The 11,616-nt window shown below is 44.8% G+C and overlaps 1 protein-coding gene across 1 annotated transcript in view; it reads left to right on the forward strand.

The window, feature by feature from the left end:
• The window catches only part of LOC122547716 (slit homolog 1 protein-like), a gene marked incomplete at its 3' end in the record, with an annotated part of 35,559 nt that overhangs the window by 11,843 nt on the left and 12,100 nt on the right, over positions 1-11,616 (forward strand). Inside the window, exons 4-7 of the mRNA XM_043686306.1 lie at positions 5,385-5,456; positions 7,979-8,142; positions 9,191-9,315; positions 10,147-10,244. Of these exons, the coding sequence (XP_043542241.1) occupies positions 5,385-5,456; positions 7,979-8,142; positions 9,191-9,315; positions 10,147-10,244 (459 nt within the window). The remainder of the gene's footprint in view (positions 1-5,384; positions 5,457-7,978; positions 8,143-9,190; positions 9,316-10,146; positions 10,245-11,616) is intronic.

The following is an 11,616-nucleotide window of genomic DNA, read 5'->3' on the forward strand; positions in this document are numbered from 1 at the left end:
GAGGACCTCCTTTTTAAATTTCTGCCTAACTCTCTGTAATCTCCCTTCAGAGTCTCAACCTTTTCCCTTCCAATGTTGTTGGTTCCAATGTGGACAATGACCTCTTGCTGGCCCCTCTCCCCCGTGAGAACATTCTGCACCCTCTCTGAGACATCCTTGATCCTGGCACCAGGGAAACAACACACCATTCTGATTTTTCGCTGCTGGCCACAGAAACATCTGTCTGTACCTCGGACTACAGAATTCCCTAACACAATTTATCTCTTGGAAGCCGATGTACCCCTCATTGCATTCAAGCCAGTCTCAATACCAGAAACTTGGCTGTTCGTGCTACGTTCCCCTGAGACTCCATCACCCCCTACATTTTCCAAAACAGCATACCTGTTTGAAATGGGTATATTCACAAAAGACTCCTGCCCTCGGTGTCAACCTCTCTCCCCTTCCTGGAGTTAACTCATCTATGTAACTGTATCTGAGACTTTCCCCCCTTCCTATAACTGCCATCCATCACATGCTGTTGCAAATTCCTCATCGCTTCTATCTGTCTCTCCAACCGATCCACTCGATCTGATAAGATTTGCATCCATAGAGTGCAATGAATATTCATGACATTGATTTCTGGGATGAGAAGATTATTTTATGAGATTATTTTACGGCCTGGGATTTTGTCTTTGAAATTTCAAAGAATGAGAAGTGATGTCATTGAAACGTAGTGTATAAAGTTGAGAAGTAAAATTTGTGAATGACTTGGTAGGTTAAAGACTGTGAGATGTTTTCCCTAACTGGGGAGTCTCGAACACAGGGGCTCAATGTCCAAGTAAGGTGTAGACAATTATCTGTGTGTGTCCCTCTGCCGTCAATCTCTGTTTTTGCACTTTCTTTCTCCCTGCCTCCTCACAGAATCCCTATAGCATGGAAGCAGGCCATTTGGCCCATCGAATCCATACCAATCCTCCAAAGAGCATCACCCCAGACCTACTCCCGACCCTATTCCTGTAACTGTGCATTTCCCATCATCAACCCACTTAGCCTGCACATCCCTGGACACTACGGGGCAATTTAGCATGGCCAATCCACCTAACCTGCACATCTTTGGAAAGTGGGAAGAAACCCACGCAGACACGGGGAGAATTTGCAAACACCACACAGAGAGTCGCACGAGGCTGGAACCGAACCTGGGTCCCTGGCATTGTGAGGCTGCAGTGCTAACCACTGAGCCACCGTGCCACCCACCATTTTCTCACCATCTATCTGCCCATTCGCTATTAGTCCATCACCATCACTGAATAAATATCATTTCAGATGTCTCCTCACTTGTGTCATGAAGGGGCATAACATAGGATTTAATAGTTTCACTTCAGACAACAAAATAGAAAGCTTTAGGAAGAGCATGGGTATTTCATTTTATTTCCTCTGCCTTGTTTTTGAAGAGGTTCCCATACCATGTGCGCTGGGTACTGCCTTGCTGTTCAGAGAAGTTTCAACAGTCCAGATCCCAATTCAGCCACTAACTGGCAGATTACTTAATAGGCCAGTGCTTTCATTAACACTCAGGAACAGTGTTACCAGGCAACCTGCTGGGTGCTCCTGGCAGTAGAGAGTTTACTAATTACAGCCTTCATCTCTCACTGAGTAAGGTACTGACTCAGAGAGATTGAAGCACAATCTGTTCATTTGACATGTTAATGCAGGGCAAGCCTTACCTGTAAATGGGTATAGAATCACTGGAGAAAGTGCAAAGACTTGCACAACCAGAACTGAGTCTATAACTATTGGGATAGGTTGACCACTGGGGTGTTGTGCTGACCTTATGGAGCTCTTTGAAGTGATAAATACATTTAACAGACTAGATGTAGAGATGGCATTCTCACTATTGAGGAGCCCAGTACTACAGATCATGAAGATCAGAGATTCAATAGTAAATCCAACGACAAACAGTCTAGTAAATACATATGCAAGGAGAAAAATAACTTTCACATAATCAGGCAAAATTTAATAGCGAGTGTCTTAAAAGACTGTTCAGACACTGATTCCTGGTGTGGCAGGACTGATGTATGAAGAGAGACTGGATAGGTTAGGACTGTATTCATTACAGTTTAGAAGAATGAGGTGGGTATCCCATAGAAACGTATAAAATTCTAATAGGACTAGACAGGATAAAAGCAGGAAACATAGCCCCAATGACTGGGGGTCCAGAACCAGGGCTCAATGTCTAAAGATATAGGTTAGCCACAATCATATTGAATGGCAGAGCAGACTCGATGGGCTGAATGGCCTAGTGCTGCTGCTTTGTTCTGTGTTGCTATTGATGCTGTATTTCTAAGGCAGGTGACCAAAAGATTGGTTACAGTGGTAGGTTTTTAAGGAGAATCTTCAGGGAGGACGAAGAGGGGAATTCCAGAACTCAGGGCCCTGGCAGCAGATTGCATGGACACCATTTGGTGGGATGGAGGGAAAACACAAGAAGACCCAGTTGGAGGTCTCGGAGGATTATGGGTCTGGAGGAAGTGATAGGGACAGGGAGAGAACCAGATTATGTGATATCCTTCACAGTGAAAGGGCCCACTCATCAATCCTTGCTGGTGGTTGAGGCGTGTTTACAGGATCTCGTGGAAGGAGGGGAAACAAATATATGCAATAAGAGGAGGAGTAGGCAACTCAGCTGCTCCACTATTCAATAAAGTTTGTAGCTGATCAGATTTCTCTAGACTCCCACATACCCCTGATAACCTTTCACCCCCTTATCCAGAATCGACCTAGCTATGTTCAAAGACTCTGCCCCCACTTCCTTTTGAGGAAGAGGATTCCAAAGACTCTCAACCCTCTTTGAGAGAAATAAAATGATCTAATCTTTGTCTAAATGGGCCAACCCTTATGTTTAAACAAAGATACCAAGTTCTAGATTCTTCCAAAAGAGGAAACATCACATCCACATCCAGCCTGCCCAGATCCCTCAGGGCGTTATTCGCTTCAATCAAGTCACCTCTTACTCTTCGAAAATCCAAAGATACAAGTCTAGTCTGTCCAACCATAAGACCATAAGACCATAAGACCATAAGACATAGGAGTGGAAGTAAGGCCATTCGGCCCATCAAGTCCACTCCGCCATTCAATCATGGCTGATGCGCATTTCAGCTCCACTTACCAGCGTTCTCCCCGTAGCCCTTAATTCCCCGAGACAACAAGAATCTATCAATCTCGGCCTTGAAGACATTTAGCATCCCGGCTTCCACTGCACTCCGTGGCAATGAATACCACAGGCCCACCACTCTCTGGCTGAAGAAATATCTCCGCATTTCTGTTCTGAAATGACCCCCTCTAATTCTAAGGCTGTGTCCACGGGTCCTAGTCTCCTCGTTTAACTGAAACAATTTCCTAGCATCCACCTTTTCCAAGCCATGTATTATTTTGTACGTCTCTATTAAGTCTCCCCTTAATCTTCTAAACTCCAACGAATACAATCCCAGTATCCTCAGCCGTTCCTCATATGTTAGACCTGTTACATTGTAGGACAACCCACCCATTCCATAGTTTGGTAAACTTTCTCTGAAAACTTTTCAATGTATTTACAGTCTTCCTTAAATCGGGAGACCATTATTGTGCATAATACTCTCAACGCGGTCACACCCGTGTCCCTGTGTAACTGAAGCGTAACCTCTCCACCCTTTTATTCAATTCCTCTCACAACCAATAATAACATTCTGTTGCTTTCCAAATTACTTGCTTGATCTGCATATTAATCTTTTTGCAATTCTTGGACTAGGGCACCCAGATCCTTCTGCATCTATATAAATTCAGGGGATGAGAACCAGAGAGGGGGTTGTTAGGGTAACAGGGCCAGGTCCTGACCAGTGGAATCATCACAATTGAATAATAATGGATCAATCACAGATGACAGATCATACTTTTAAAACATTTCCCTTTCTAGTGAATAACTCAACTTACCTAATGATCTCAGTTTGATCAAAAAGAATCACTTCGGAATGTTATAAATATGGGTTTGAAATGCTCACCAATGAGAGTTCTTGAGAAATTATGAAATCCATTGGAATTCAACACAATGAATTACATTTATGTGTTTGCTCCAGGTAATGTAATGATTGGGTAGAATTTAACCCATTCTGTATAATGGATTGATTGGGAAAAGATTTGGTCTGTTGGGAGTGTGTACAATGGGAGTGATCTAGAAGGGGTTTGATCCATTGGAATTCTGTGCACTTAGATTGATTGGGAAATATTTTGGCCTATTGGGATTGTGTACACTCGGAATGGCTGGGAAAGGTTTTGATCAATTGGAATTCCACACACTTGGATTGGATGGGTAGGTGATTGATCCTTTGGTATTAAATGGGAAGGTATTTGGTCTATTGGGATTCTGTACATTGGGAGTAATGGGAAGGGGTTTGATCTATTGGGATTCTACACATTGGGAGTGAATGGGAAGGGTTTTGATCTATTGGAGCTACAGTCATGTTTGTCTCATCTGGTCTCCTGAAAGCTTGGTATACTTTTCAATGTATATGAGGGCCCCTAACAGAAATATTTACATTATCTATAACCATGAGTGAGGTGCCAGACAACTGGAGGGTGGCTAATGTTGTGCCTTTATTTAAGAAAGACTATAGGGAATCATAGATCTGTGAGTTTGACATCGGTGGTGGGTAAGTTGTTGGAGGTGATTCTGAAAGATAGAATTTAAATGCATTTGGAGAGTTAAGGACTGATGAGGGCTACTCAGCATGGCTTTGTTCGAGGGAAATCGTATCTCACAATCCTGATTAGGTTTGTTGACGAATGTAACCAAAAAGATTGATGAGGGCAGGGGGTAGACATTGGTCTTTAGTAAAGCCTTTGACAAGATTCCACATGGTAGATTAATTAGTAAAGTTAGATCACATGGGATTCAGGGTGAGCTTGCCAACTGGAAACAAAATTGGTTTGATGGTAGGAGGCAGAAGGTGGTGGTGGGGGGTTGTTTCTTGGTCTGGAGACATGTAATCAGTGGTGTTCCACAGGAACCGGTGCTGGGTCCAATTTTGTTTGTCATTTTTTTAAACAATTTGGATGAGAATACTGCAGGCATTGTCAGTAATTATGCAGATGACACCAAAATTGGTGTTAAAGTGGACATTGAAGAAAGCTATCTGAAATTACAACGGGATCTTGATCAATGGGCTGAGCAGTGGCAGATGGTGTTTAATTTGGATAAATGCGAGATATTGCATTTTGTGAAAATAAACAAGAGCAGGACTTGTACAATTAATGGTAGGGCCCTGGGTAGTGTTTTTGGGATTCAGATACATAATTCTTTGAAATTCGTGTCACAGGTGGACTGGGTGGTCAATGTGGCATTAATATTTCTTCTTCTGCCTTTTCCCACACAGGTCACTACATGGGAATGACATCTCCACACTTCCTAAGGGAATCTTTGCTGATGTGGCTTCTTTATCACATCTGTAAGTGAAAGAAATGTTCATTTGATATTATATTAAAGTTAGGTGGCTAGTTCCCTGAAGCTTCTTTACATCTGTCTGTGCAAAGATCCTATGTCACAAATTGTGTTTGTGCGTGCGCGCATGTGCGCATGTGTTATGCATGTGTGCGTGTGTAGTGCATGAGTGCGCGTGTGTGCATGCGTGTATGTCATTATTGGTATCACCTTTTAATAAGTCCACTGATTTTTAAACTACACCAGCTACAACCTGTTCATTTGAGTATTAGCTTGGATTACCAGCACAGGTGGTTCCTGATTTATGAACAAGGGCTTGTTGTTTTGAATTCGACCCCATATAGGGGTGTATTAATAGTAATGTTAAAGATTTGACAGATGAAAGTTGCCTGAATTTATGAGTAGGGGTTATTTTATATTGTCCTGCATTGTCATCTGACTTGTGAATGGATTCAGGAATAGAACCTGTTCAAAACCCTGCCTGTAGAGTGACATTGCCATGAGGCTATGGTCTTCCCAGGTCTAAACCCAGGAGGATTAAATGGGTGTCAGATAACGGCAAAACCAGGGTCAACCGTGAAGCAATTCTCCGTTTCCACCAATAGCAGTATGGCTCATGTTTGGAGTCCAGAAACACATTAACAACAATTCATTTACATAGCTGCCTCCTCAAACTGAAGTGCTTCACAGCCAATGAAGTACTCTTTGAAGTCTGTTGTAGGGTGAGAATTGCAGTAGAAAATTTGCAAGTAGCAAGGTCCACAACTGTGTTAGGGACCGAATAATCTGATTTTAATGATGGTTGGGGTGTGTCAAGTCATGAAGGGTCTGGATGGACAAGAGAGTGAAAAACTCTTCCTGTTTGTGAAACGATCGTGAATGAGAGGCACAGATTTTAAGTGACTGGAAAAAGAAGCAAGAGTGAAATGTGAGAAAGATTTCTTCACACAGCTAGTGGTTAGGGCCTGGAGTTCACTGCCTGAGAGCTTGACAGAGGCAGGTTTTCAAGACTTTTACTTGAAAAGGAATAACAAACAGGGTTGAAGGGAGAAGGCTGGAGATTGTCACTAAGTATGCTGCTCATTCAGGGAGCAGGTAGAAACATAGAAGATAGGAGCAGGAGGAGGCCATTCGGCCCTTTGAGCCTGCCCCACCATTCATCACAATCATGGCTGATTGTCCAACTCAATAGCCTAATCCTACTTTCTCCCCATGACCTCTGATCCCATTCACCCCAGGTGCAAAATCTAGCCATCTCTTGAATACATTCAATGTTTTGGCATCAACTACTTCCTGTGGTGATGAATTTTTGATGGGCTGAATGGCCTCCTTCTGTGCTGTAACTTAGCTGTGATTCTGTTCAGTTGTAGGATAGATATTAGCCAGAATGTCAGGGAGGCCTGGCCAGCTCTTCATCAAGGGAGTGTCATGGGATCTTTTTCATCTGCCTGAGAGAGCAGGTGGGGCATCAGTTTAGCATCTCAATTGAAACACAGCACCTCTGACAAGGCAGCACTCCCTCAGTACTGCACTGGAGCATGGACCTAGTTGCTGTGCTCACATCACTGGAATGGGTCTTTTTTTGACCTTTAGCTTTCAGACTCAGGCAAGGTGTTTACCCACTTCAAAAGCTCTTCACTGGCTTAAAGACAGAAAGTCCTGAGGTTATGAAGGGCATGACAAATGCAAGTCTTTTTAATGCTTATAGAACATTTTTGCTATTCACTCATGGGATGTGGGTGTTGCTGGCTGGGCCAGTATTTATTGTCCATCCTACTTGTCCTTGAGAAGGTGATAGTGAGCTGCCTTCTGGAACAGCTGCCGTCCATTTGCTGTAGGTAGACACCTAATGCCCTTAGGGAGGGAGTTCCAGGATTTTGACCCAGTGACACTGAACATGTCCCCCTTTATACTCAAGAAAGAACTTAAAATAAGTTTTTATCAATTTTTGAGAAGATTTGTAGCTCAGGTTGATGATACGTATGTAAGTTAGCTCGCTGAGCTGGAAGGTTTGTTTTCAGACGTTTCGTCACTATGACTAGGTAACATCATCAGTGAGCATCTCCAGTGAAGCTTATAACTTTGTATTTTAACTCCCCAAAAGCACTTCATGCACACTGAGTTACTTTTCAATAGTCATTGATTGAATGGATAGACATTTTGCAGAGTACAGCCCCACAAGCAAGAATTGGGAACATTGCTAGCTGTTTCTGGCAGTACTGAAGGAGGAAGAAACTTCAGTGAGTTGCTTTTCGCATAGTGTCACAGGACCCTCTCAATCTCCATTAAAACAGTGCCTCAATTTGACATCACAGTCAAGTAACAGCTCCTGCAAGGCACACCACTCTCTTCACATTGCAGTGGGAATATCACCATCAGAGTGAGATTCGAACATAGAACCTTCTGACTTTGAGTGAGAATGCTACCCATTGCGCTTTAGCTGATGTTAATAGAGTTCTGTAACTAACTTAGAGTTATAAGGTGGAGTATAACATTACCTGACTCCCGTTCTCTCTCTTTCGCTTGCAGTGCCATTGGAGCTAACCCCCTCTACTGTGATTGCAATCTCCTCTGGCTTTCAGACTGGGTTAAAACTGGGTATAAAGAGCCTGGCATCGCCCGCTGTGCTGGACCAGGAGATATGGAGGGCAAGCTCCTCCTAACCACTCCCGCCAAGAGATTTGAGTGTCACGGTAAGAAGGCTCCTTTTCCTCTCAGTGCACCTGGAGGTGAGAGTTAGCTTACACTCAGCTCCCTAAGCCTTCCCCTAACCCCTACATTTCTACAAGAACTCCCTGATTTTGTCAATGTGTAAAGCATTGTTCATCCACAAGCATTCCAGCACATAGACTTCACCACTGGTCCATGTATACTCCAAATTAAACCGTGGTGCACATGGACTCCAGATTCAGCACTGGTCTGTAGACCCCAGATTCAACAGTAGTCCAGATGGAATCTAGATTCAGCATCGCTCCGTGTAAACTCCTGATCCAACACTGCTCCGGATTCAGCAGTGATTGACATCAAGTCCTGATTCAATGCAGCTCCTGTCAGACAGCTACAAAGATTTGCATTCAGATAGCACCTTTTACACCGTGCAATATCCTAAGGCACTTCAATGGAAGGTAAATCAGATTTAATTTGACACTCCGAGTCATAAGGAAATATTAGAACAGATGATCAAAGCTTGACTAAAGAGGTTGTCTTTAGTGAATTAATAGACAATAGACAATAGGTGCAGGAGTAGGCCATTCTGCCCTTCGAGCCTGCACCACCATTCAATATGATCATGGCTGATCCTCCTTAATCACTAAAGAAGGAAGGTGAGGTAAGGAACTGATGGTAGGGAATTCTAGACCCCAGCACCCAGGCAGGTGAAGGAATGATTGCCAAAGTGTCATAGAGAAACCTGGAGCCTACTCAGTTGTGTCATGCAAGTGTCTGAAGTTACAGACTATGAAGATACAGACAGTGCAGCTGCTATTGTGTATCTCGCTGTACCTCAATACACTGATATCATTGGCCACTGCTAGCATTGAAGAGATCTCTAGAGCAGGAGCTGATCTTCCTGATTATTGCCCAAGGACAAAGAGTATAAATAAAATGTAGATATTTGACAACTAACCGCTCCAGCTGCCAATATTTCACAAATTAAATGCCAGACATGCTGGAGCCACCCAGCAATAGCTGATCAGGTATTGCTTTCCGTATCACACACCACCAACATGTTGTTCTGTGTAGGTCCAACTGAACTCGGCGTCTTGGCAAAGTGCAGCCCCTGCCTGTCAAACCCGTGTCAGAACCAAGGAACCTGCCAGGATGACCACTTGGATTATTACAAATGCAACTGTCCGTTTGGCTACAAGGTAACAGCAGCTCCTCAGCAATCCATCCAGCACCTCGGTTAGATTCCAGGGATCACTCCCAGGGATCTGTTATTCTATATATAAACTCCCTGAACTCCTCAATTAGATTCCAGTCTGTAACTCATTCGTGGGGATCTGTTATTCTATATATAAACTCCCTGAACTCCTCAATTAGATTCCAGTCTGTAACTCATTCATGGGGATCTGTTATTCTATATAAATAAACCAACCTCTTAATTAGATTCCTGTCTGTAACTCATTCCTGGGGATCAGTTATTCTCGACATAAAAACCACCCTGAACCCTCTTATTAGATTCCAGTTTGTAACTCACTCCTGGGGATCAGTTATTCTATATCTCAACCCCCTGAAACCCCTCAATTAGATTCCAGTCTGTAACTCACTCTTGGGGATCAGTTATTCTATATATCAACCTCCGAAACCCCTCAATTAGAGTCCAGTCTGTATCTCACTCCTGGTTAAATGATATTCTATATATAAGCCACCCTGAACCCTTCGATTAAATTCCAGTCTGAAACTCAGTCACGTGACATTATGTCATGGTTTGACCTCAGTCCCTCTCTCAGTATAATGGAGGCAGGGTCCTGTGTTCAGGCGGTCTGTTATGTGTGTGTATTGTGTAGTAACGTCAGATGCACAAACCCAGATGACTTCGGCCATATCATTCCAGCTGTGGCATTTGACCCAAGAAACCACATTAGTTTGTGCGGACTCAGTCCAGAAAACTTCACCTTCACCGACAGGGATAGCCATCCCTCGAGCGAGGGCAGAATCCGTCAATAAGTAACTGTGTACTTTCTCCAAATCTTCAGGGTAGGCACTGTGAGTCTCCAGTCAGTGCCTGCATCCATCAGCCTTGTGACAATGGAGGGACATGCCATGTAAAGGAGGGAGACTCTCAGGCGTTCTGGTGAGTGGAGATCAGCTCCGAGATTATCAAGTTTCTTGTTCTTTCTGGGTCCTATTTGCTCCCGAGCCAAGCTTCTGACCCCTTCCCTGAGACCGCTCGTGCCATCTCTATAACATGCTAGACATGAGGCCTGCTTCACTTGCTGAATGCCTTAGCCCTGCGTTTACCATCCACAAATCCAATTATTCCAGTATCCTCCCGACCCACCACCCAACTCAGCAAATTCTGCTGCCCACAGAAACCCCAGAATCCAAGTGCCCATCTCGCCCAGCTCCTGCACTTTCTGCCTCACACTGGCTATCAGCTCAGTCCCAATTTTAAAACCCTCAGCCTCGTTTTCAGAGTGCCCAGTGCTCCCACTGCCATCTCCCAGACCCCAGGCCCATAGCCTTCCAGGGTCTCTGCACTCCCCTGATTCAGTCCCTTTGTCATCGCTGATTAGAATCCCTCCACCAGACATGGCCCTTTGCTGTCTGCGCTCTGACATCGGGGTGGGGGGGAGCGATCTGTCGGTAACCCAGGAGGGAGTCAAAAAGAGAATTCAGAATGAGTGCTCCTTCCTTAATTCTTTCCCGCCCCCATCCCCGGAAAGTCTTGACAGTGACCCAGGGCTGTAACCTAATCCAGTGTAAAAAATGTGACTCTGCCACTGCAGGGTGAAAATAGTGTAAATAATCAGTGAGACTGACGTCCACTGGTTTCTGTGGGTTGGATTGAATTTGATCCACTGAGCACACAGACATTGACATTCCCAGCTGCTGCACTCAGTAACGTTCTCCATCCTTCTCTTCCTGCCTTCCCTTCCCTTGTTTTTTGCTTGGAATCATGTTGGAGGTGGGACTGTGAGGGGGTGGGGCACTGGGATTCGGTTTGTCACGGGTACTTTACATGTAATCTCAGCTACTCACACCACCGCCCACCCCCAGACCCCGGGCCTAGGCCTGACCATGCTACTAACTCTCCACTGTCCTGTGTGGCTCCAGGGGGAGGGACCTGCTAATGTATGGGCAGCACCTCTGACAGTGCAGCACTCCCTCAGTACTGACCCTCTGACAGTGCAGCACTCCCTCAGTACTGACCCTCTCACAGTGCAGCACACCCTCAAGTGCTGAACCTCTGACAGTGCGGCAGTCCCTCAGTATTGACCCTCTGACAGTGCAATCCCTTACTGCTGACCCTCTGACAGTGCGGCATTCCCTCAGCATTGACCCTCTGACAGTGCAGCACTCCCTCAGCATTGACCCTCCGACAATGCAGCACTCCCTCAGTCCTGACCCCACGAATATGCGGCTCTCCCTCATTATTGACCCTCTGACAGTGCGGCATTCCCCCAGTGCTGACCCTCTGACAGTGTGGCACTCCCTCAGTACTG

This window comes from Chiloscyllium plagiosum, unplaced genomic scaffold, assembly GCF_004010195.1.
Source record: "Chiloscyllium plagiosum isolate BGI_BamShark_2017 unplaced genomic scaffold, ASM401019v2 scaf_12158, whole genome shotgun sequence".
NCBI classification, from domain to species: Eukaryota; Metazoa; Chordata; class Chondrichthyes; order Orectolobiformes; family Hemiscylliidae; genus Chiloscyllium; species Chiloscyllium plagiosum.